Source organism: Camellia sinensis, chromosome 1 (genome assembly GCF_055761805.1).
Source record: "Camellia sinensis isolate YWXY chromosome 1, ASM5576180v1, whole genome shotgun sequence".
NCBI classification, from domain to species: domain Eukaryota; kingdom Viridiplantae; phylum Streptophyta; class Magnoliopsida; order Ericales; family Theaceae; genus Camellia; species Camellia sinensis.
The window spans coordinates 144,748,854-144,773,403 of NC_138961.1; the positions used below are offsets into that span (position 1 = coordinate 144,748,854).

A 24,550-nucleotide genomic window follows, 5' to 3' on the forward strand; every position below is an offset into this window, starting at 1 on the left:
AACCACACACTGAAAGAAAAACATACTACCCTACTACACAATACTGTTCAAGACCCAGAACATACATATACAATCCAATTAGATTTACAACTAGAGACAGTCTAAGTCCATTGTTATACACTTCCATAAATTTTAATATATTTTTTTACACATATCTATACTCATATATAAAGACTAATGACAACTTTTAGAGCTATCTTTAATAATATTCTTTTTTATTTATAATTTTTTTTTATATATTGGAATATACATAAAAGGCAGTTGATGATTAACAAACATACCGTATGTATGAATGAATAAAGATTTAGCCATATAATGATATGAACTCAAATACCAAAAGATTTCCACAAATAAAACAATGTGAATGCTGTATCCAATCATGTGGCACCTCAGAGGGGGAAAAAAATCACCAATCCAATCCATCTTTAGTGGCCTCCACATAAAGCATAGTAATTTCAGAAATAGAGACCAAGCGTATAACAGAGGGTTTTCTATTTATTAAAAAGAAAAAAGAAAAATAACTTATTAAATTATAAAAACAGAGAGAGAGAGAGAGAGAGAGAGAGAGAGAGAGAGAGAGAAGGGAATCATAACAACCAGTCTGCAAATCCCCCATGGCATTGGAAATTGTTCCTGGCTTTGATTCTCTATATATACAAACAGCCGTAAACTAGTACAATGAAAAACCAAAAGGGAAGATGAAGAGAGAAGACTGAAAATTTTATGAATCCTGTTGTTGTATGTATGGCATATGAACACATGGAGGTTGGTACCTCCTCCCGTAAAACCCATGGAAAGATGGTACTTGTATCATGAAGATCCTGATCCTGGTAAACATAATATACAGGGTGGAATCACCTTATGAAATACCCAAGGCTACTACTTATCCGACAAGCCATCAAAGAAGAGCATAGAAGTAGTCTTAAAATGTCGCCTCCTATCAGGCACCAGCTGCTCCACTTTCGACACAGGTTTTACAGTTACTTCCTTCTCTGGGAATGGAAATGAAAGAGAAAGTGAAAGACACGCAGAAACATCCTCCTCCTCTTCCTCTTCCTCTTCCTCTTCCTTGGTTGCTGCCTTCTCTCGTAGCTGGTCCTCGGGGCCGTCATTCAGGTCCACTTTCCCCACTAAAAAAGGCAGGATCCCCTGTTTTGATGGTTTCATTTCTGCCCCCAAAGCAAGCTCGAGATTTGGCACTCCATCAAGATGCCGATCTTCATTTTCTGATGACAACACTTTCCAGAGGCCAGGGTTATCACCTGAGCTCAAGTCTTTCACAGGATTAGGATCTACAGGAAAGAAGTACCTTTCAGCAGTTCCATTGTCCTTGGAGACTTCTCTTTTGACACGAGCTTCTTCCACTCTCCCCTTCTTAATTGGAGAACTGGTACCAGCATCATGTATTCCCGACATGAAACTCTCTCTCGAAGAACTTTTATTCCCAGAACTATTGCACACATACAATCCACTGTAGCCAGTTCTCTGTTTCTTACTTGCACATTCTGCATCAAGTAACACATTATCTACATCTTTCCAAGTCAATGCTGAACTTACACCAGCAGAAGCTTGTGAGACTGTCCATTTAGAATCTTCAGCCAGACATTTCCCATGATTAAAATGCCAATTGTTGACCTCCTTTACGGTTTGATCTCTCATCATTGTATCTCTCTGTAGTACAGCATTTGTGTCCAAAGACCCCAATTCTTCCTTCAAAGTCCTCTCAAATATGACCTGGTTTTTACAACTGTTCACTCTACCCGATATCTCTGAAGAACGAGATAAAATCTGGTGACTGTTTGGGACATTATACATTGGCATATTTTCACCTTTCTTGGAACCACTGATGGGTCCAGCAGCTTGAACAGACGGTTGAAGTTTTACCTCCAGTTTGCTTTCAGGATAAACATTTTCTTCCTGCATGGAATAATATGTGAACATTTATATGCTAAATTGAAAAGAAAAAGAAAAAAAACAATGATATGCTGTTTTAAAGGCCAGCAAGTGTAACGCTGCCCCACTCATAAAGACCAGGGTTGAGAAAGAGTCTACACTAAATTTAAATGTGGAAGGAATGTCACCGAAAAGTGGGAAAGACAACAATTTCAGACTTCTGTTTTAACACATCTGTAACAAATTAACTACAAAAAGGGTCTTTGTCAAATTAGAGAGGGAACGTATAATTCACAATTGCATTTCAGAATCTATAATCCCATGAGGCAAAGGCCTATATGCCTGTGCTTTTTTTGTAACAAAATGCAATAAAAAGGGATGACAAGTCACATGCATTTCATGTGTTACACAACATATCACATAGAACACGAATTGACTCTGAAAAGAAATATCTCTAAGTCTAATTAGGCAAAAATATAGATCTCTTTGTTCCTCGCGTGCTCCTATCCTTTTCCTCCATGAAAACGAGCATGGATCAATTTTTGAAGCTAAAGAAGTAAAACAATTGCAGCTAAGGCTAATTTCAAGTAAAAATAACATGACAATTAGATTGATGTTATCATACATCTCACTTAATATTGTAAAATCATAACGTTGATAACAGTAATCATGATGATTACAGCCTTTTGTTGGCTACAGTCAAACAATAAAAAAGAAGTAAAGGATAGCAACATCGAAATTCAGTCTAGTGAAGTACTCCAGAGAAGCCAATACTTATTTGGTTTGATGGCATCAGATTGTCTGGGTTAAGCACCTCAGTTGTTGCGGTTTTGAATTCGATTCCACTCATGGTGGCACACACTACCAGCTATGCCCTCAAGATGGAAAACAATCAGAATGAATGATTGACCCATTTTTACCTCAAACATTCTCGTGATTTTTTCAAAAACAGTCAATTTCTTTTGTCATTATTACACTGCCACCACCCAAAACCACTCGAATTAGACGATTCATGAGCAAAAGTTAATATCTCATCTTCTTTCTATGAGAAGTCCCCTCTCAATCTGTTGGGTTTCTGCCCATGTGGACCGTGAAAATCAAAAGGTTGTGTTCTTGTGTTTAATGCTTTGTCACATCTTTTGTTGTGACAAAAGAAATGCTGTAAATGGATTTGTGTGGTTTAGTGTTACAGCTGGAAGTAATGACGAAGCTGCTAACTTTGGAAGAAGGAATGTTAGTATGGAAAAGTGTTAAGGCCAGCAGCCTCGTTAATTGGTGTCACATGGTTTCCCAATTGGAATGTGGCAGCTTTGACAAATGGACACTTCTTGGGAAGCGCAATCAATAGATGGTGGCTTTTGTATCTATTCAACCTTCTCTGGTATATATATGGGTGTATTGAGATGTGTTGAGTGAGTGACAGAGCAGAAGAGAGAGCTGTCGAGGGTGTGTGATAGAGATGTGAGTGATGTGACATTACAAACTACCAGTAAATGGTGAATCCTATGGGCTTGGGGACTCAATTACCCTTGAGCACGGGTCTCGGGTATTGATGTCGGGTTTTGTGTAATTTATCTTAACATTGTACTCTCCATTATTCATTTTGGATTTTCCTCTGCCGTCTGTGGATGTAGGCATTTTTCACTAAACCACATTAAATATTGTGTGTATTTATTTTGGGCATGCACATGCTGGCACAAGGGATTATTTTTTTCCCAACAGGTTGTGTAAAAGAGTTTTAGGCGTGTTTATTTTCCCAACACAATCCTCAATCTATGACGATTCTAACATGCCACAAGCATACTCTACAAACAAACCTTGTCTAAGCAATAAAAAAAAAAAAAAAAAAAAGAAAAAAAGTTCAATTAAAAATAATTTTCATCAGAATTTACTCTCTTTAAATGATGGAACTTCATTAATTAATTTCTACGTGGAAATCGCATGAGGCCATAGTGAAATTCTTAGGTCTCCCCCTCTCCTAAATTTCAATTTCCAGCAGTTTTGCACATCACAAATGATCACAACCAGCTCCTTTAAAAAATAATAATAATAATAAGCACAACCCGCTCCTTCAAAAACCCCACTTTTTTAGCCTACTACCTTAACCCTAATTATTCCATAGCTATGGCAGAATAAACCTTTACCTTGCCTATCTGCCCACAAATTCATGCAAGCAGCATCTTTCATTCCCGCATCCAATAAGCCTTGGACCAAGCCTAAATTGCCTCTTGACTCTAAGTTAGCTCCTAGAATTTAAGCCCTAGCTCACTGTATTCAATCATTGGACAGCCTTCGTATCAATGTAGACCAAGGATATAAAGAGTTAAGCAGTCTACACCAAGGATATAAAGAGTTAAGCAGTCTACACGAAAAGACAAGTAATTAGAATTGAGGCTTCTTGACTAAAATGTTTAGTACTCTTTTTCCTTGAATATACAACCCTAATTTTTTCCTAGAGAAAATGACATTGTGATGGCATAGCAATGACGAGGCAAACCACATAGGATATCAGACATATGTACCCACATTTAAGGCAACATATTATTTGACAAGGAAAGTTTAGCATAACACATACTCAACAGAAGAAGAAAGAGACGATCCATATTTTGAAAACCTCATATAAAATCCCTTAAACCATTATGGGCCACATGTTAGGCTTGTATCGCGTGCCATAGTCAAAGCTTCGAAACTTATTCCCAGAATCTCAAAAGAAAACTCTTGATTGGATATTACATAGACCTTTGTAATCCGCAGAACATCTTCTACTAATACAAGGAAGTAGGACCCCAAAACTAGAAACTTATGAAACTTCTACTGACACAAACAATCTAGAGATGCTAGAATCACACAAAAACACTTGATAACATCGAGACACAAAATAAAACCAACAGGCCACCACTACAGCCCATGTCCCGTAAAATTAGAACCTATAAGATTCTCTCATATCCTAAAATATAAGAAAACATATATTGCACTTATCTATTGCAACTATAAACAGACCCAAATTAAACCAACCTATAATCATACAAGGTCCCAATGCCACTCCATATGAAATTTCCCATTTTGTCCAACATGCTTTGGATAGCTAAATTTATTTGCTCCGTATCAGTGAATCAGTGAATTAAATATAAGCTACATCAAAATGCCTAAAACTCAACTCTCCACTCAAAAAAGAAGAAGAAGAAGAAGAAGAGAAAGAAGAAGAAGTAGAATACAAATAAAGGATGATGAAAAAGAAATTGGGGGGAAAAAAAAAAACCCAAGGCAGGTGTTAAATGAAAACTAGAAAGTTGCAAGGATTAAAACTCGGTATCAACCAGATTTTAACGAAAGCCAGAATACTTCAAGTCCTTGGACATTCGATTACCAAGGCCTGCAAACTCAATATATGATGCTGCAACAGATAATGTCTTAGTGTGTCAAGTCATATGGGAGGAAAATTACATTACCAGGGGAGTACTGGTGCATCTCGTTTCTTGGAATGACAGTGCACTGGTTCTTTGTATGCTAGGCAAGGAAGTCGTATCAAGTTCACAGTCTTGCTCCCCTGCATTTGCTTGTGTACACTGACCCTTTGATGCAATGGTATCACAATCCCCTTTTATGGTTTCAGATGATAAACAGGGTGATTCCATCGAGGCAGGACATTCAGATTCTAGACCAACACTGGAAGCCTTCAGGCGCAAAGGTAAATCCATAGTTATAGGCCCAAGTGAAAATATGCTCTCAGGCAGAGACATGATAGGGGCGGGTAGATCTCTGGGAATACAATACTTCTTTGGAAAACCAGATACATCTTGCAAGCAATTCACCTTCTTTCCTCTGAACACACCCCAAAGGAAATACAACATATTCCAACCTGTCAATGGCAGAAAGCAAAACTTAGAATATTCCTGAAATCTAAGTGACATACTCCATATATCATCACAATTAGACAATTAAAATCATAGCTACAAACAAAGGTGGGGGCAAAGTCTTGCCCTCTTTTCTTAGGGCAAGCTGCAAACCTGCAACTCTTAGAACACGAGGCACAATTCACATGAAGATTCAAATTTATTGCCATCAAAAAATCAAAAGTACAAGACCCAAAAAGACTTGACAAAGTCTACTTTATCCCTTGTGGTTTGGCTCTAGAGCACTTCATCCTTCACCTCCACAATATTTAAAAATAGCCAAGTTCATGTGGTTTTGGCTATTTTTACACTTCACTTCCCTCTGTTAATAATTCCATCCAAATTGACAGAAACTGTGCCATACGCGCGTATTTTTGAGTAGACAAGAAAAAAATTCAGTCAGTCAAATTTTCAATGCAATAAACAATATTGCAAATGCTTGCATCTTCTTCCTCGAACCCATTTGAAAACCCTAACCCTAATCCAGCCACTACCACCACCATCCCAACCCACCTCCAACAACGACAATATTGCGCTCGAATGTTCTGTTTTGATCAGCCAGAAGCATCACTGAATGATTGGTATAAATTTAGCTCAACTGTCCTCCAAAACAAATATAAAAATCATTTACACAATTTAACATACAAAGACAAAATGGAAAATGTAGAAAAAAAAAAGGGGCAAACTTTACTTTACCCCTATGTGGTTTGAGCCATGTGCGGTTTATCCCCTGACCTTTGGAAATGACCACATAGCCCCTTTGTGGTTTGTGGACTGAAGTGCACCATTAGGCCCATTAATGTTTTAATGAAAAAGACTAAAATACCCCTTATATAACTAACTTAAGTGTGTGAACTACGGTCATTTGTTTGGAAGGCAACATGCAGTTTAATCACCTGTGCTTTATTTCATGTGCGATTTACCCTCTTGAAATTTGAAAATGAGCATATAACCTCCTTATGTCTGTCACGTGTTTCACCCTTGCTATTAAGTTGGATGAAATGTTTAACGAGTGCACTTCAATCCACAAACCACGTAGGGGTTATGTGATCATTTCCAAACGTTAGGGGGTAAACTGCACACGATCCAAACCACAGGGGGTAAAGTGAAATTTGCCCAAAAAGAAATATGAGATACACAAGGTGATCCCTATATTTTATCTCTTGTGTCATTTTGGTCCCTACACTTTCAATTAGCCCAATTTTGACCCTTCATTTTAGATTTTGGTTCAATTAATAATATCCTTTAAAGAAAATTACCACCAAATTGGTTAAGGTTAACTAACTGAGATGAATAAATTTATGATTTTGCCCTTAAAAATATGGCATGTGACACTTATGTTCGTATTTTCCATAAAAAAAATATGCTGCGAATTGTAATCAATTGGACTAAATTGAGACAAAATCATAAATTCATGGTCAAAATCGAGCCAACTGAAAATTCAGGGATTAAAATAACACAAAGGGATAAAGTATAGGGACTACCGTTGTAATTTACCCAATTATTTATTTACATAAACAAACCCACCATGGGGTCAAGGTGAACATACTTAATCAAATTAGAAAACAATGAGATGGAAAACCTATAATTACATTTTCTTAAACCTATTACTTGAATAGTTATAAGCATATACGTGTGTGCACCAATCAAAAGGCCCAGGGCTCATTGATGTTTGGTAAAGCACAAATCAAGAAAAGAATGATGATGAACAGTAAAAAGAAAAACTGATAAGCAGCCCTCTAATATAATATATAATAAAATCTGTATGCAAAATTTGTATGTATACTGAATATATTCCTTGTACTATTTAGTCAATAGGTGATGCTATTGAGGTGGTTGAATCTGCTGATGGTAGCGGGTTGAATATGGCACTGGTGGTTGACACGGAGTGGTGAGGAAGACTTTGTTACAATGGGAGGGTATAAAAGTCTCCGCATTTTCTGTTAACATAATTAATGTTGCAATTTAGTCCAAAATCACAGAAAGGCAAATTGTCTATTTTCAAATGTCAAGGAGGTGAAATGTAAAAATGCCAAACCACATGGAAGTAAACTGGATTTTTCCCAATCTTTAAAAGATATTGTGACAAAACTTCTCAACAAATGTATGTTTAGTCAACCTTCCAATACCAATTTAAGTAAGAGGAACAATTTTATGGCATCAGCTTTTCTCAACTTTGAACCTAAAAAGCAATAAATAGTAACAAATGCATAGAAGATTTTTTATTCATTGAAGATCTAAAACACAATAAACTGTGCAAACACAAGACTCTCTTAAGACAGGATCCTGGAGAAACTGGATTCAGGTAGCCAGCCCTGATTGCTGAAATATTATTGTTTAATTGAGTTGAATAGCAGCCCATTTCTATATAGTTGTGTTTAATGCACATCTAAAATAAAGCAAGCCCCCAATGCATGGAGACGTCCACATTAGCTGTAACACCTGCAAGGCTCAGAAAACAAGCTTCACAGGTAGTGTCTTCCAGGAAACTCACCTTGAGATGAGCCTCCAGGTCTGAGCCACTATTCTATAACCCTTAAATCTGTTGCTAAAACAGTAAAACATGACTACATTAGTGCATAAACGAGAGAGATTAATATCTTACGCTGGGATTTCTCAGGAAGATGGTTGGATGGGAATATAAAGAGTTCAACACTATCAAAGTGTCCTTTGAGAGCAAGATCACTTTTCATCATGGTCTCTAGTAAACTCTTGTAGCTTTTCTCATAGCTGTGTGATAAGCAACATAAAGAAATTAATATTTCAGAGAGAGAGAAAGAGAATCATACAAATTAGGGTGAAAATTTTCAATTGATGAAAATAGATAAACAATGTTACCTCTCGAGATCCTTAGCAAAAAAATAGAGAGCGACGTTATCTTCTTTAACACCAATTTCCTGAAACTGTGTAGGCCACGAACTCAAACGAGATACTTCATTCAAAAGAATTTTTGAAGAGAACTTGTTCACCACTTCAAGAACTTTAGGTGATGCACAAGTTGATAAATGTGCTTGCATCCCATCACAAAACTCTGAGAGTTTCCCACTTTTCTGAACCTCAAAGCCCCCTCTGCACGCAAATAACACATGCTTACAAAAAGGCATTTTCAAGATCCATCTCCACAAAATTGTCCAACGAAAGCAAAAACTAAGGGAAAATGCAATGCCTAAAACTAAAAAAAGGAAACCAAGTCATAAAAAGGAAAAGGATCATACTGCCAAATAAATTCATGCTCTGGTATGGTAGACATCTTCAAAAGAGCTGAAACTGATGCCAAACCATTACAGTGCGAATCTCTTATGCAAGGCTTTCCATCAGAAGGGTGAATGGGAATAATATCTCCAGTTTTCAGAGTAGCAACTTCAGCAGGAACAGCAGATAACTGCTTTATGTTGTTAATAGTTTTCTGTTTACAAGGTTCAGTAGTAGAGTTTGGCTGTACTGCTTGAGCTTCATGTACCTCACTAATGTTCCTTGCGTTAACAGAAGTTTGTAATTGATCTTGAGGACGTATTTCACTTGTTAAGTTTGTGCTTGACAAGGACAACTCATCAGATTGGTAAGGCATCTTAGTCTTTCTGTATATTCCAGGCTTTTTAAGCATAGCAGCTTCAATTGCAGCTTTCAATTTATTACCTTTGTTCATCACCTCTCTTGAACTTCTTGCATCACCAAGAAGTGACCGGGGATTGTCAATAGAGCAGGACTGTACAGAATGCCCAATTTCGTTACATTTTGGACAGGGCAAACTTCTTCCACCAGTTGCAATATTTGGCCTTGAGTGATTAACAGAACTCTCCTTGATTCTCTCACCAAGATTTGTTGATTCTCTGGGACGAGATAACACATTTGGAAGATCTTCACTAGCATTACGAAATGGTCTCTCAGCTGTAAAAGTACTTGACGAGCGATCATATGGAAGGCTAGTCTGAATTGGCTTTTGTTCTGAAAAACCATTGATTCCATTGGTCGAATCTCCAACTACACTGGACGAGCAAGATTGCCTCTTAATTTCACCTGATCCAAACGGGCAGGAGCAGAAACTTAACTAGCCAACAACATAAAAGGGTAGAAAGAGATCTAGAGAAACAAAAATATATATAAAGTGCCGTCCCACAAAATGTAATATAATACCTAAAGGAACTGAAATTTCTGAACCTTTATGAGCTACATGACTGGTTGGTTTTGATAATTTAGTGTCAGATTGCACACCCTTCAGTTCACGGTGGTTGCTTACAGAAGGAAGTGAGTAACTTTCACCATAAGATGCTATCTTTTTGTCACCTTTCAACGTAGAGACAGAAGTGTTGCCCATTGCAGAACTCACCATTGACCGTTCTGATTTGAATGAGTTCTTCCTTTCAGGTAAGTTCCACTCTTTTGCTTGTTTTAATCCTTTTAGATCCTGGCCATGAGAGAATTTAGGGGATAACATCTTAACTTTTGATTCTAAAGGATTTAAACGGCCTAGGTTGAAAGATTTAGATGACATTGATTTGCCTATCAATCTGACAGTGCCATCTTTCATATCAAGGGAAGCAGGTTCTCTAGGTGATTTCTGCTTTTGAGGAACAACTTCATCAGCAAGTTTAACTTTTGGCTTTGCATTTGTGGAATTGAATGAATTAGACTTTGACAAAGCACCTGCAAAAGAACACAGATTACATTTAAGATAAAAACCAAGAAGACACTAATCAACCAAAAGCTCTGCCCCAGGTATAGGAAAAAGAAAAAAAGTTAGTAAGCAGAAGCATCAAGTATGAAAACAATTACCTCGAGGTGTCTGCAGTCGTGGACCCATACGAGAGAATGCAGCTTCGGAGGTATCATCAATGGAGCAAGTGCCAGAAGACAATTGATGTGCTGGCTTTACTTTTCCTTTATCAAGTTTCCTGAATGACAAATCATGAGAAAGTGCTGCTGTTCTGCTGGGACTAGATATCTTTGGTGAACCCACAGTTGGCTCAAGAGACTGCCTTTTCAATGCTGAAGCAACTTCAATGTTCTCTGCATGTCTTTTACTGGAGGCTTTTGCACTCAAAATATCTTTATTTGTTTCATTTCCCTCAACATATGAATCTTTTTTATCCAACTTCACAAAGAGATTGGTATTCAGGGCACTTGCTAGTCCAGAAGATTGATTTTTGTCATTCTCATTCGATGTAACAATTTTGTCTTGCTTCAGGTTTTTGAATTCTTCATCAGACTTGCATTCTTCACACAGCCAATCACTTTCTGGAACTTTGTCCATCATTTCCCGCATGCAATACCTGCATGACAGCAATAAAAATGTTAAGAATACCTAGAATATAGAAAATTAAACTTATATAAAAATAGATAGCTAAAAAACCTGCCACAGAAAAAATTAACAAAAAAAAATCTCTATACTTACGTATGCTCTGCACCATCACTGCATCTACTACATATGGCAAGTAAATCCTCCCGACCAGCATCCCCGCAAATATCGCAAACTTTTACCTGTTTCCAGATAGGACAAAGAAATCAGCAAGCAGTTATATCATAAAATAACGACTCCAGACACACAACAGCAACTTGGTGCCTGACATGTGCATAGAACCATTAGGAAACATCCCTAGAATGAAATAAGCTAGTATAATCAGGTAAATTTAGATCAAAAACATCAATGACTAAGACAGGTGTTCCCAAGACAAAAGGAAAAAATGAAAATAAGATAAGAAGCTACAGCTTAAAAAACAAAATGCATGTTCAACCCAGAAAAACAACAAAAGCATGAATGCTTACATCATGCTCCACAATATCAGATCCATCACTATCATCTACGGGCTGGGATTGCAAAGAAGTTTCCTGCACATCAGGTAATCCACATGACTCCACGACCTTCTCAACTTCTTCAATTTTCCCTGAAGAATTCACAGCTTCAGTAGGCAGTTCACAACTACCCTTGCCTGTTTCTGTTTCTGCTTCAAAGTTGAGACAAACTTTGTCTAAGGCCGCAGAACTGCTTCCACCAACATTACCATTGTCTGTTCCCCCACAGGTATATGAAGCAGACCTCTGTTTGCAAACCATATCAGATGTTGCCTCTTTGGTCAATGATAAATTCAAATGTTCCTTTGAGAATTCAGGCAGTTCTATGGGGGGATGAGAACCTAAATCCTCTTCCAAGTTCCTCACATTTGAGTTACATGAATGATATTTTCCACTGGAAGGGCATAATTTTGGTGAGCTAATACCCTCACTCCTATCTATTGAGGAAGGAGGCACTATCAAGTCCACCTTGAGGGAAGATAACTCAACTGAAGCAGAACCATGTGGTATATTTTTCTTGCCTACATTTCCATTATTGTAACTGGCCAATTTGTTTGTATCATTACTTCCACTAACACAAGAATTGCGATCTTCATGGCATTCTATAACTTTTTGGTCCTCGAGCTTATTTGTGAGGGCTCTCTGATCAGAATTGTATTGTGGTTTTAAAGAGAGCTGATCATCCCCAGCAGTAACACTGGATGACAAATTTGGATGCATCTTGACATCTCCAGATGCACCAGAAACCTCACAATTCCTCAAGCTAGATTTACTTTCAGCATTTTCAAAGAAAGAATCATGATTTGAATTGATACTAAGTAAGTTGCTTGTTTCACTGGCAGTATGCTGTCCACTGTCAAACGCAGTGCTATTAACAGGTGCTACATCATTAACAGAAAACTGACTGTCAGCATTTCCTTGACAAGTTTCATCAGAAAATTCATCAGTCTTCAACCCCATGAGAGCTCGGTTTATATGTAAGCAAGATGAGCAAGGAGCAGAACACACATTACACATCCCAGACTCTGCTCTCATGAGTACTTTTCGACTCTTGGAATGCCAGTCCAATCCTTTTTCATCTCGAGACAATACCTAATAATAACGGCAGAAATCAAGCAAGTGAAGCCATGAACAATAAAAAGGACAAGGAATTACCATATCACATGTATGATAACCCTGAATTGTCACAATTCAATGACATAAAAGGAAAAAGATATATAAGAATTTTAAATACAGAAAATAAGCAAACATTAAGGAGAGTTGAAGAGTAAAAACCAATAATTAATTGTCATAGGCACTTCATGCATTCTTCAGTAAAGAAGTATACAATAATTAAAGTGCAATCTAAGACAAGCATGAAAGTGCAAATCCAAATTTTGCATAGCATTTAAGGCGAGAAGTTCTGTTTTGTTCATCATCTCCAAAAGTTCCTTTTCTTGCTCTGCCCCCCAATTAATGAATACCCAGATCTGTGAGATGAGATTTGGACATAGATAAGTTCCTCACCACTTACCATCTTCAAAAGTTCCTTTTCTTGCTCCGCCTCCCAATTTAAGACACCCAGATCTGTGAGATTTGGACATAGATAAGTTCCTCACCACTTATCATCTCCAAAACAGGAAAGACGCGCGACCTTCATCTAACAAATGACAGCATTCCCAAAAAAATCCATGAGACAGTCTAGTACTCGAAGCTTCGCAGTCTAGAAGCAGCTGTAATCTGTGTGTATTTTATTTTTTTTTGGTTATAAAAGCTACAAGCTTAGAATAATTGAAATCTTAGACTCAAACATACAAGGAAAACTCATTTTATCGTCTTTAATGCATATGCACCCATATAACAGTGTTAATCAAAATAAAATTAACTAAATCATAAAACTAGCTTAGTTCTCACGGGAGCTGTGACTGTGATTCAGAAGTATCTTGATTGGTGAGTTGCCAACTGGCTATTAATAACATCCATAGGTGTAAGTTTAAGGGACTTAATTCTCAAATGGTGTTAATTCTCAAATGGTGACTCAATTAACATGCTGCTCAGAGTAATCTTCTTCTTTCCCATTTTTCTTCCCCCCTTGATCAAAAACATTTTGGTGTCATCCAAAGAACTGACATTGAAGGCATTTTTCAATTAGGAAAAAGTAAAATATTTAGAAAAAAAAAACAAAAAAGAGAAACCACATAGATGATCTATATTAACTTAGAGAAACCATACTGTGCTAACACAGATATATTATAGGCTTTTAAAAGCAAATGAGTATCAAACAATTGAACATCGGAGTTGTCAAATTGAGTCGTATTGTGAATCGAAATCCTATTGTTGAAAATCATGAATCAAATTGAAGTGAGAATTGTAACATTCATAAAAAAACTAAAAAAAATTATGTTGAACAATCATATTTATATGAAAAAACAAAATAAATTGATTTTGGTACATGTTATACAATGGTTCTTATATATGAACATGATTACACAATCTAACTGGAAAGACATTACCTTCATACCAAGAGATGACATATGTGGGTCCGAATCCCACCAATCATTAAATTATTTAAAAATCATAATATATTCTCCCTTGACATTCAGAATATGGACCTACAAATCCTAACTATAGTAGAATAAGAAGACAAAGTGGGACTCCATTATTCTAAAATGCAAAAATTTAAAGGGCCTGTGTAGACTTGTGGGCATGTGTACCATGCTCTCCACGTGGTGAGCCCTACAGGGTATATCCTACAACCCCACACCCCCACCACGGATAACAAAGCTCTCTTCCACCCTGATGCAAATAAAATGCAATCAACAATCTAAACTCAAGAGGAAGAACAAAATCCCCAATTAGGGGGTAAAACCCTAGGGTTAGAGAGCTCTTCCTCTAACCAATATCAATATTCTTTAATAAAAACTAAGTACAATGGTATTACATCACCTATTTATAGTCTACAACTAAGCTACAACTAACAGGTCACCTAATCATATACTTAAGCTATTCATTCTACTAAAAGGCTTGGTTTGGCATAACCTAAAATAACCAAAAAAGTCACTATCCTATTTAAGTCACGTCATCTTATTTAAATCACATCACCTTTCTAACACATCACATCAAACCCAACCCAACCCAAACCCAACCCATATAAGCCAATAAGTCAAAAAGTGCACTTTTTTAGAACATCCCAAACCAACCCTTCACACCCCTCCAATCTTTTGCCAATCTTTTCTAACACTAAAGCCTAGAAAGACTCGATTCTAGGGTTGTCTCCTAATGGAAGTCCCAAATACTTAAAAGAAAGACTCTCAATGGAGCATCCTAACATTCCCGCCACCCAATGCAGTCTGTCGTGATGCAGATTAATACTATACTACTCTTGCTCAAATTAACTTTAAGACTTGAAACCATTTAAAAAATTCATAACAACAATAATAAACAAGAAATCCTATTTTCCTCTCCAGAAGAGAAAAATAGCATCATCCGCATACTAAAGATGGGACACACAAACCTTGTCCCTTCCAATAATAAAAGCATCTCTCGCACCCTTTCAATCAACCTCCCTAACACATCTGCCACCAATATAAAGAGGAAAGGAGATAATCGGTCTCCTTATCATAACCCTCTGGAAGCCTTAAAAGAGTTTTCAGCATTTACATCTAGTAAAATGGATAAATTACAAAAATTCAAACACCCCCAAATCCACCTTCTCCATCTTATAAATCATTCAAAATAATGCTTTTAAATACACAAATTTATAGTTTCCTTTAACTTTGCAAAAATTTCACAATAATAGTATATTATTTCCATTTAAAATACTTAATCTAGTGATCCTGATTGAGTTTACAAATAATTGATTGGATTTTGAGCTGATGTGTGAATCTAGAGTTATAGATTCAATTCATCATCATTTTAATTATAATTTTTCAATGTATAACCTTTTATAGATTTTTATTTTTGAATGTATATATGCAACAAAATTTTACAAATCTGCCTGCCTAGGCATCAAAGTATTAAAAAAAAACCCAATAATTCTAAGACCCACCTAAAACAACTTGTTTAACCCTATAAATTGCAATTATAAATTCGAGATTAATTCATTACACCAAAACAAACAAACAAACAAAAACCCTGCCTAGGCATCAAAGTATAAAAAAACCCAATAATTCTAAGACCTACCTAAAACAACATATTTAACCGCATAAATTATAATTAGAAATTTGAGATTAATTAATTACACACCCCCCCCCCCCCCCCAAAAAAAAAAAAAAGAGCAGCCTTCAAAATTAATAACATGTAACAAATGAAACAAGAAAAATACAAATATTTAGCTATCTAAAGCAAGCTAGCTCAAAATCAAAATTAATACCCATACAACCAAATTCCAAATCTTCAAATACACATTAGCCCATAAATGACCCAATTATGCTACATAATGAATGGACCAAATTGAAGTTAAAAGCAGACATTATGGGCTGTTCAATATTACTGAAAATTTAGGGTGTTTGGGAATTCGCTTTTTTAGTGGCTTTTTAGCTTTTTACAAAAAGACATACAAAAAAGTAGAGAGAATGGGTTGACTTTTTGTATTGGCTTTTTTTACTTTTTGGCTAATTTAGCATGTTCCCAAATTCATTGTTATATTAACATTGCAGACAAAATTTAAAAAGCTAGACAATTAAGATTGAAATTTTAAAATCACCATTCATAAGTTTGTTCAATATATCTAACTTGAAACTCAGACCCATTTAAGTGGGTTTTCCAATTTTAGAGTCACCTGACTATCCATTATCAAGACTCATACAGAACATCAAGCACCATATTCAAACAATCCTAAGGCTGTTGTACAAATGGCTATACTAGAGTAGATTGATTTCCCACTAGCAAATGATAGTGATAATATTTGACGCCTGAAACACAAATAGTTCCATTATTCCATATATGAAACTTCAAAAATGCAATAATTCTCTCCATTAAGAAAAAAAAATGTACACTCATTCTAAAATCTCATGTAGATCATCACATGTCCCAAAACCTGGTAGCATAATATAATCCATCCATGGGTTGTAAACCCAATAAGCATATCATAATCCATCCATGGGTTGTAAAATCCAGGGGGAAAAAACAACTAAGATGAAACAAATTTGACACAAATTATCACACACGCACACACACAACTGGCCTAAAACAGAACAAGACAAGCTTAATGGGTAAAACACAGACCAAGATCAGAGACCACTGAATAACAATCTACGAGTATTTGCATCTCAAAAAATAGACTGTATATTGTTTTAACCACTACTCCAGCCAAACCTACGCAGATGAGAAGTCTAATATTTCATAATCTACAAAGCTGAATATTTCATTGGTACTATAACACAGGTACACAAAACATAGCAAACAAGATGCCACCACAAACCTCTAGATAAGAACAACTGCACGTAATTACCCTGTTATCTCACCGAATTCGTCTGAATGTCATAATCTGTCTCATCCACTGGCCCATCCATGGGACAGCACCCTCCCTCTCAACACTGAGGTGATCAAAAAAGCACACACAAACAACATCAATCATCGCTGTCCAGCAGAATTACCCCAAAGCCAAATTCAACTTTAAAAACAAAAACAAAAAAACAAAAAAAAAAATAAGGAAAAAAAAAGAAGACAGCAGCATCACCAAGTCACCTAAAGCAATGCAAACATCGCCAAGTGCAACAGAACCCCAAAAAGAGAAAAATCTAATTATCTCTCGATCCGACAATCCATCCACATATCTATCTATCTATCTACGCATAGTAATACAAACAAAGACATCTAAGTTCAACGGAGATAACCAGTGACGAACCCAAAAACCCTAATCAAATTAAACGCAAAGTATCAAACCAAAATTAATACTCTTTTGCACAAATTAATAATCAATCGAACAATAATTTCGAATAACATCAATCTCATTACTTGAAATCAGAAATGCGATCAGAACAAACAGTAAATCAATTTGAAATTCAAAAAAAAAAAATCCTAAATTTGGAAAATGAATTGGGGGAAAATAAAATTACATGCCTCCGGTGGTTTCGCAACTGTGTGAGTCAGAGTGAATAGGTCGATGAGGGTTCGTTCCTTGCGCTTAGTCGTCGATGCCATTGCCGCCGACACCGAAAAGATCGAGATTGAAACATTTTATTTATTTATTTATTTTCGAATTTAATGAAGAATATATATCTCATATCATCGATGATGCAAAGCGGAAACCCAGAATACCAGAATACCTATCTATCTGTATCTCTCTCTCTCTCTCTCTATCTATCTATCTGTATGTATCTCTCTCTCTCTCTCTCTCTCTGGCCTGTGTCAGTTTGTAGAGGCAGAAGATGGTAAATACGGATAATCAAATTAGGATAGCGTAGAAGAGCATTGTGTATGTATATACAGGGAATTATAACGTGTCCGTATTTTTTAATCAATCACATTTATTATATTCTTTTATATTTTTTAAATATTCAACATAATATCATATCTATCTATTTTTTTTTATCAATTATAATATTATGAAGTATTACGTTTCTATATTCTGAGATTACTGAATAATTACTTATATGTATATATTATTTAGATTATATATATACGTAAGATTGTTTGAGGAGTGATAAACTAATATATTTTTTGACTATTTATATAAAAAAAAATATGAAGGGTGAGTTGAGATTGAATTAATATGGTAGGAAAGTGATATGATCTAAAAAACAAGTAATAGGATCTAAATAAAATGATTGTGACCTAAATAAAATAATATATTAAAATAACATATGCTATTTTAACACATGCCAAATAAAGTCTGGTAATTAATAAATACAAAAAGATTTTTTTTTAGAAAAATATTATAAATCTCAAATAATTTACTAAATTTTTTATCAAAACTTTCAGTACGATCACATAAATCCACATATGTGTGGATCCCACACCCATGTAAAAGCTGTAGGAGATTATTTAGGCTCCCTAACATAACTTCATCTTCTTCTTCTTTTTGTAGAAAATCTACCAAAGAAGAGAGGGAAAGGCCTTAAATGAAATAATTAATGAGTTATGTTTGGGATTCTAAGTAATCTATTAATTTTTTTATCAAAACTATATAAGACCCATATACATATACATGTAGATTTGTGTGGGTAAGTTTTAATAAAAAATTTGATAAATTATTTAGGTCTATAATATTTTCTATAATTAATATATATAATATAAGAATTAATTAAGAATCTAAGAATCTATTGGTGGAGATTTGGGTGGGGAGTTACTGATACAGACCAGCCAAGAGGCAGGCCCAGCGGAGGGCCACGGATGACTTTGCTTATGGAATACACGAGGCGTTTAGTAGTTTTTAATTTTTTTTTATAAAAATAGTACAGAACAATTAGAGGGTTATAAATAGTACAAAACAATTAGAGGGTGTATAAATAGAGAGAGTCATAATTTTGAGTATTTTTTAATTATTACATATTGAAAAATGAGACTTCAGTGATTTTTACTTTTTTTTTTAGTAAAATACAAATATATTTTTTTAAATTTACTTAAAATATTAAAATATTAATCATCTCTTTTAATTTGAAAAATTACAAATATTATATTGTCTAAATTTTTTATTTAATAGAATTAACTAAAAAATTAAATTCCTAATTACTACCTTATATAATAATAAAATTATCTAAATTATTAATTAAAATATATTTTTAATATTATTAAAAACTAGGAAAAATTAGTCTAGGGTCCCTCTCCCACTTTTCGTAATAGAAAAAATCTACAAAATTATTTTTTGATAGCTAAGGTCCCTAAACATATATCAGAGAAATTTGACTCTTTGTCTCTCCACCAAACACTCCAAGATCCAACTCTCTCTCTCTCTCTCTCTCTCTCTCTTCTCCTCTCACCCACTAGTCTTCGAGATCCAAGGCATTCAAATCAGTTACTTGACGTTATGGAAACAGCAGATGATAGATAGATATACATAAAGAGAGAAAATAAATTTGATCGTGCATGAGAGAAAGAGAGATGATGTGGAGATGGTCGTGTATTTTCCTGAAATAGAGTTTGTCGTCGGTGGTTGGGTACAAACCGAAGGCGAAGGCGACGTTAGGGCTGAGAGCGGTGTGTGCATCGTTTTCAACGGAGTCGAGTGGCGGCAAAAGTGGTAGTGATGTGGTCAGAGGATGAAGGGATAATAATAATAATAATAGTATGTCGTTTGCGGAGGCGAAGAAGCTGATGAGATTGGTAAATGTGGAAGCGTTGAAGATGAAGCTAGGGGGTGAAGATTGGTAAATTTCTCTGATGTTGTTATGGAGGGTAAATGTGCAAAAGTTGTTGACCAGGAAGATCGAAAAAGAGCTCATGTTGTATTTAACCCAGGTACAGAGTTTGCAATCTGTGATTACAATTAGGCAGAAATGGGCAACGTCTGTGAACATGTGTTCAAAATTATTAAGGTTTTTCCCAATAAAGGGTTAAGTTTACCATCTATCAGCATGTTTCAGTATAACCAGGCTTTGATTAATATGTTACACTGCCCACCCCATGCCTCTCTGATTCGGGAGAAATTCTAGAATTTCTTTAGAAGAGGAGAACTGCAATTTTCTCTGAATGAGTCAAAAAATAATTTTCTCTGGCATGTTTAATTTTCTCTGTGATGTTTAATTTTCTCTAAATTTTTCTGGTTTAGAATTTCTCTGGTAAAGAAAAGAGAACTGTAATTTTCTCTGGTTTGATCAATTTTCTCTAGTTTAGTCAAAACACAATTTGGTAAATGTCGTTTGCTTATCTGCTGCTTGCTTTCTTCTTTGCTGGTTGAATAGGGTTGACCTTCACATTTTGCATATAATGTTCAATATGTTTTTGCCAGATTATTGAGTGAAAATTATATCAATCAGTTCTGCGATTGGATATAGGGACTTGTTTTGAAACTGACTTTATAGAACATACTGCACTCAGAAAAAAAAGGAGGTTGAAGCAAAATCAAAATGCTTTGTTCTTTGTGGAATTCCATTACCCACCCAGAACATAGTCCTCCCCTTCTTTTGACGGGGAATGTCAGAGAAATTTTCCAAATTTCTCTGGAAAGTCCAGAATTTCTCTAGATCAATTTTCTCTGTGACGTGAATTTTCTCTGGACCAATTTTCTCTGGATCAACTTGAGGGACCTTAGACATTATGAAAATATTAGATGTCCTTTATGCTATAAAATCTTAATACGAGGGACCTTAAAAAAAACCCCTAAAAACTATTAATTGATTTACAAATCTCAAGAAATTTATTTGTAATTTACCCTTATTTCTTCTTTCTTTCTATTTTGCTACTGGCGTCCAATGAGGCCTAATTTCTCTCTCTCCTCCCTTTTTCTACTTTCTCCTTCCCTATCCCTATCACGAATAAACAATGTTGATAAATAAAATACATAATTTGCATGTAATTTTAATATGTGGTTTAAATTTATTTTGAGAATGAGTGATAGCAACAAATTTTAAATCTAATTATTATATACATTATACATAATATATATATATATATATATTTGCATATTTTGGTACACATTTTTTAATATGAAGAATAAATTTTTAGTAAATTCTTTTATTTGCAGTATTTTTTTTTTTTTTAGTTGTTGTGATTCGATTTTGAACATATTACAAACTTTATCCAAATTAAATTAAATATACTCTCTTGTACTTTGAGAAATTCTAAATATTCTTACTTATTAATTAAAATAGTTAATAAGAGGCTTAAAGTTACCTTAACCATCCTTTAACACCAACAATATTATACGATTGTCTTCTTCCCTTCTTTCCTCGACCAAACACCTTTCGAACATCCACCCTCAAACAATCACTTCCCCACCACCCCTTCTTAACCAAACACCTCTTTCTATAGTCACCTACCCCTGGCTACCTAATTTCCAAACTCAATTGACACCTTTTTACCTCTTTCCTTCATTCTCGTGCCACTACCCATCCCTTGCCCCACAGTCTATGCTTTATTCTGCAAATTTTTACAAAACCAATAATCAAAACAACAATTAAAACCTATCAAAACAATTGAGAAAACCTGTTCTTGTCCCAAATTTCACAAATCTCAAACAGTTGTGGGGATATATTTTCTGAGTCCCAACACGTGGCCAAGGTGACGCTGACATGTCAGCCGAGGTGCCACGTGTCCAGGTTACGACGCCGAGGTTATCTCCGAAGATATCGGAATCCGAGATAAGCGGATAAGGCACAAGAGTCCTAGAATAAGGAAGGACTTTAGCACGGATAAGGATAACACTCTTAGGGAGTTTATCTTTATCTCTTGGAGAGTCCAGGATAAGCACTGAGCAAGAGTCCATTAAAGCTAGGCTTTTAGTGAGACAAGGATTGAGTTAACTATAAAAGAGAAGCACCCCCGATGGGTCTAAGGTACACAATTTATATTCTGAACAGTGAGTTTAACACTATTGATTATCTTTGAGAGATATACTGACTTGATCGTTGGAGTTCCCCCGGGTAAAAGAACTACCGCCGGAATCTTCTCTTTCTGTTGCAGGTCAGTCAGGTGTCATCTATTCTGCCAGTTCTCTCTAGCTGATTATTGAGTTGGCAGTGTGATCGAAAAATCACTCACACAATTTGGCACCGTTTGTGGAAAAGAAATGAGAGTAAATGGCCAGTGACGGATAGAAGGAAAAGATTGGGGACGACACTTCTGCTGGGAGTGGTAGACCTATCGACCTTGACGTCGAAGGAGACAACCGCAACACAGAAACTCATGACCAGAATCACAGCAGGAAAGACGTCGGCCAGGACGGCGGCGTACAAAAGAAGCCAGAACAAAGCAAGTATTGTAACGAGGATGACCTCCAAGTATGGAAGGATAGATGCCTTCGTAGGGATGAAGAAGTAAAAGAGATGGCGAACAAATTGGCAGACCTGCAATCGGTCGTCGATTTTATGATGCAAAATAATGTCATGCAGCCACCATTCCCGCTGCAGGGCACGCCGATTCCAGCAGCCAATACACAGAAGGGAGGGCAAAAACCAATCCCAGAAATCTCCCAGCACACCAGGAGTGAGAAACACTCTCACCGGCCTTCAAGGGAGGACGGACGAAGAGAGTCGAGGAGAGAAGAATTGCGGAGGACGCATCACGCCAAAGAGGCAGACCCCAAAGAACATCGGCATATTCAGGGACAGGCGCTCTACTTCGACACAACTCACGAAGAAAGATTGAAAAGGACCCACCATGAAGCTGAAAGTAGTATACCGAAAAGACTGAAGTCAGGAGATAGCCGAGCTCCTGGGCGGAGCAAAGAAGACTTGAGAGATTACCTCAAGAGGAAACAGCAGAATGCCAATGCCGAGGTAACTTCCCCTGATAAGCCGAGAACACCATTCTCAGTGGAGTTAGACAAATTTGAGGCGCCGAAGAGATTCAGTATGTCGAGGTTCCAAATTTACGATGGTAAGTCAGACCCCAACTTCCACATTGGATTATACTTGAACTCGATGGCATTATATAGTAGGAACGAGCCGTTGCTGTGCAAAGTGTTCCCCTTATCCTTCGGGCAGATTGCATCAGATTGGTTTCACAAACTACCGAAGGGAAGTGTGAAGACCTGGGAAAGCCTGGCCGAGATGTTTGTGGCCAGGTTCGTGACAAACAAGTTGTAGCCAATAAGGGTGGACGCATTGATGGCTCTGAAGATCAGTAAGGAAGAAGGCCTTAGGGCCTATGCAAAAAGGTGCTATGAGGTGTTCAACCGAATACCAGAGTGTAATCAAAAGGTGGTGGTCGTATCTTTCAAGAACGGCCTAAAAAACAATTGTCCACTAGGAAAATCTTTGGCAAAGACATTTCCAAAAAGCATGGAAGAGCTCATGGCGAGGATCGAGAAGTATGCCAGAGCCGAAGAAGATACATCGGGGACCAAATAGGCAAAACAAGAAAAGGGAAACGGCTCGCCGAAGCGAGGCCGAAGTAACAACGGATCCAGCAAGCAGGAGATAAAACTGAGGGTAACACAGGCAGTGACAATTGTGTTTCGAATCCCAATTTACAAAGTCTTGGATCAAATTCGGAATCAACCCTATTTCAGAACACCAACAAAGGCACCAGGAGAATTCATGGGAAGAAACTTTGGCGGGCATTGTGCTTACCACAATGAAAACGGGCATATGACTCAGGGCTGCAAATCCCTAAAAACACACTTGGAAAACCTGGTGAGACAAGGCCATCTGAGAGACCTTGTCAATGAGGGCAGAACAAGGGAAGAACAGGCAAGATTGCCTTAAGCGACAGCAGCTCCACCTCCCCCAGCACAGTGTAGACACCCCATTTTTGACCGACCTTAAGACTCAGACATCACCAACTAAGTGCTCGGTGATGTTGCATATTGTGCTCGTTCTGAGGTTGCAAAGTCTCGGCTGAGAGCCTTGCCTCCGGGCTTCGGAACCTTTTCGTGCCTTGCCTCAGTTTACGAACCAGGTCTTGTTTTCTCTGTTTTCTCTTCCTGAAGGGAGGGAGAGGTCTCGTAGACCATCTCTCAGTGGCCGTAGGCTACGTTTTGTGGTCGTAGGCCATTTTTCCCGTTTGGAGACCAGTTTTCGATTTTCGGAGCCGTCGGCCGTGTGCCTCGGTTCGGGACTGCTTAACTACCTTTGTTTGCTCTGGTTTTTGGCACACACCTTGTTTCCTCTCCCTAGAGGGACGCTGTGGCCTGGGAGACCACCTTCGAGGTCGCACGCCACTTCCGGAGCTTAACAGTCAGTTTTCGGGGTCCCCAGCTGCGCGTTTTGGCCTCCGAACCCTCGTTTTGCATCAGTTAGGGTTCATTTTTGGCATGGACCCTAGTTTCATTGTTAGAAAGGTGGTAGTATGATGGGAGACCACCTTTTCTTCTTGGAGACCACTTTTCTTTTCGTCGCCCGATTTTCTTGTTAGAGAGGTGGTCTCCCTCACTTTTAAGCCATAATTTCTAG

General features: G+C 36.8%; 1 protein-coding gene across 15 annotated transcripts; it reads right to left on the minus strand.

Annotated features, from left to right (window-relative positions):
• Positions 1-351: 351 nt before the first annotated feature.
• LOC114279374 (RING/FYVE/PHD zinc finger superfamily protein) lies at positions 352-17,968 on the minus strand. Of its 15 annotated transcripts, none has more exons than XM_082885976.1 (12): positions 17,619-17,951; positions 16,978-17,092; positions 13,090-13,215; positions 11,550-12,668; positions 11,179-11,264; positions 10,560-11,056; positions 9,921-10,430; positions 9,002-9,803; positions 8,625-8,855; positions 8,392-8,516; positions 5,343-5,752; positions 352-1,917 (listed from the first exon to the last, which is right to left on the minus strand). In XM_082885976.1, the coding sequence occupies exons 3-12, from the start codon at positions 13,090-13,092 to the stop codon at positions 880-882; spliced, it is 4,821 nt and encodes a 1,606-aa protein (XP_082742102.1). In that variant the 5' UTR covers positions 13,093-13,215; positions 16,978-17,092; positions 17,619-17,951; the 3' UTR covers positions 352-879. The 15 variants fall into 15 exon arrangements, with proteins under 15 accessions (XP_082742102.1, XP_082742117.1, XP_082742133.1 ...); XM_082885991.1 differs by having other exon boundaries at positions 17,021-17,092; positions 17,615-17,950; XM_082886007.1 differs by having other exon boundaries at positions 13,083-13,215; positions 17,619-17,898.
• Between the last annotated feature and the right edge of the window lie 6,582 nt (positions 17,969-24,550).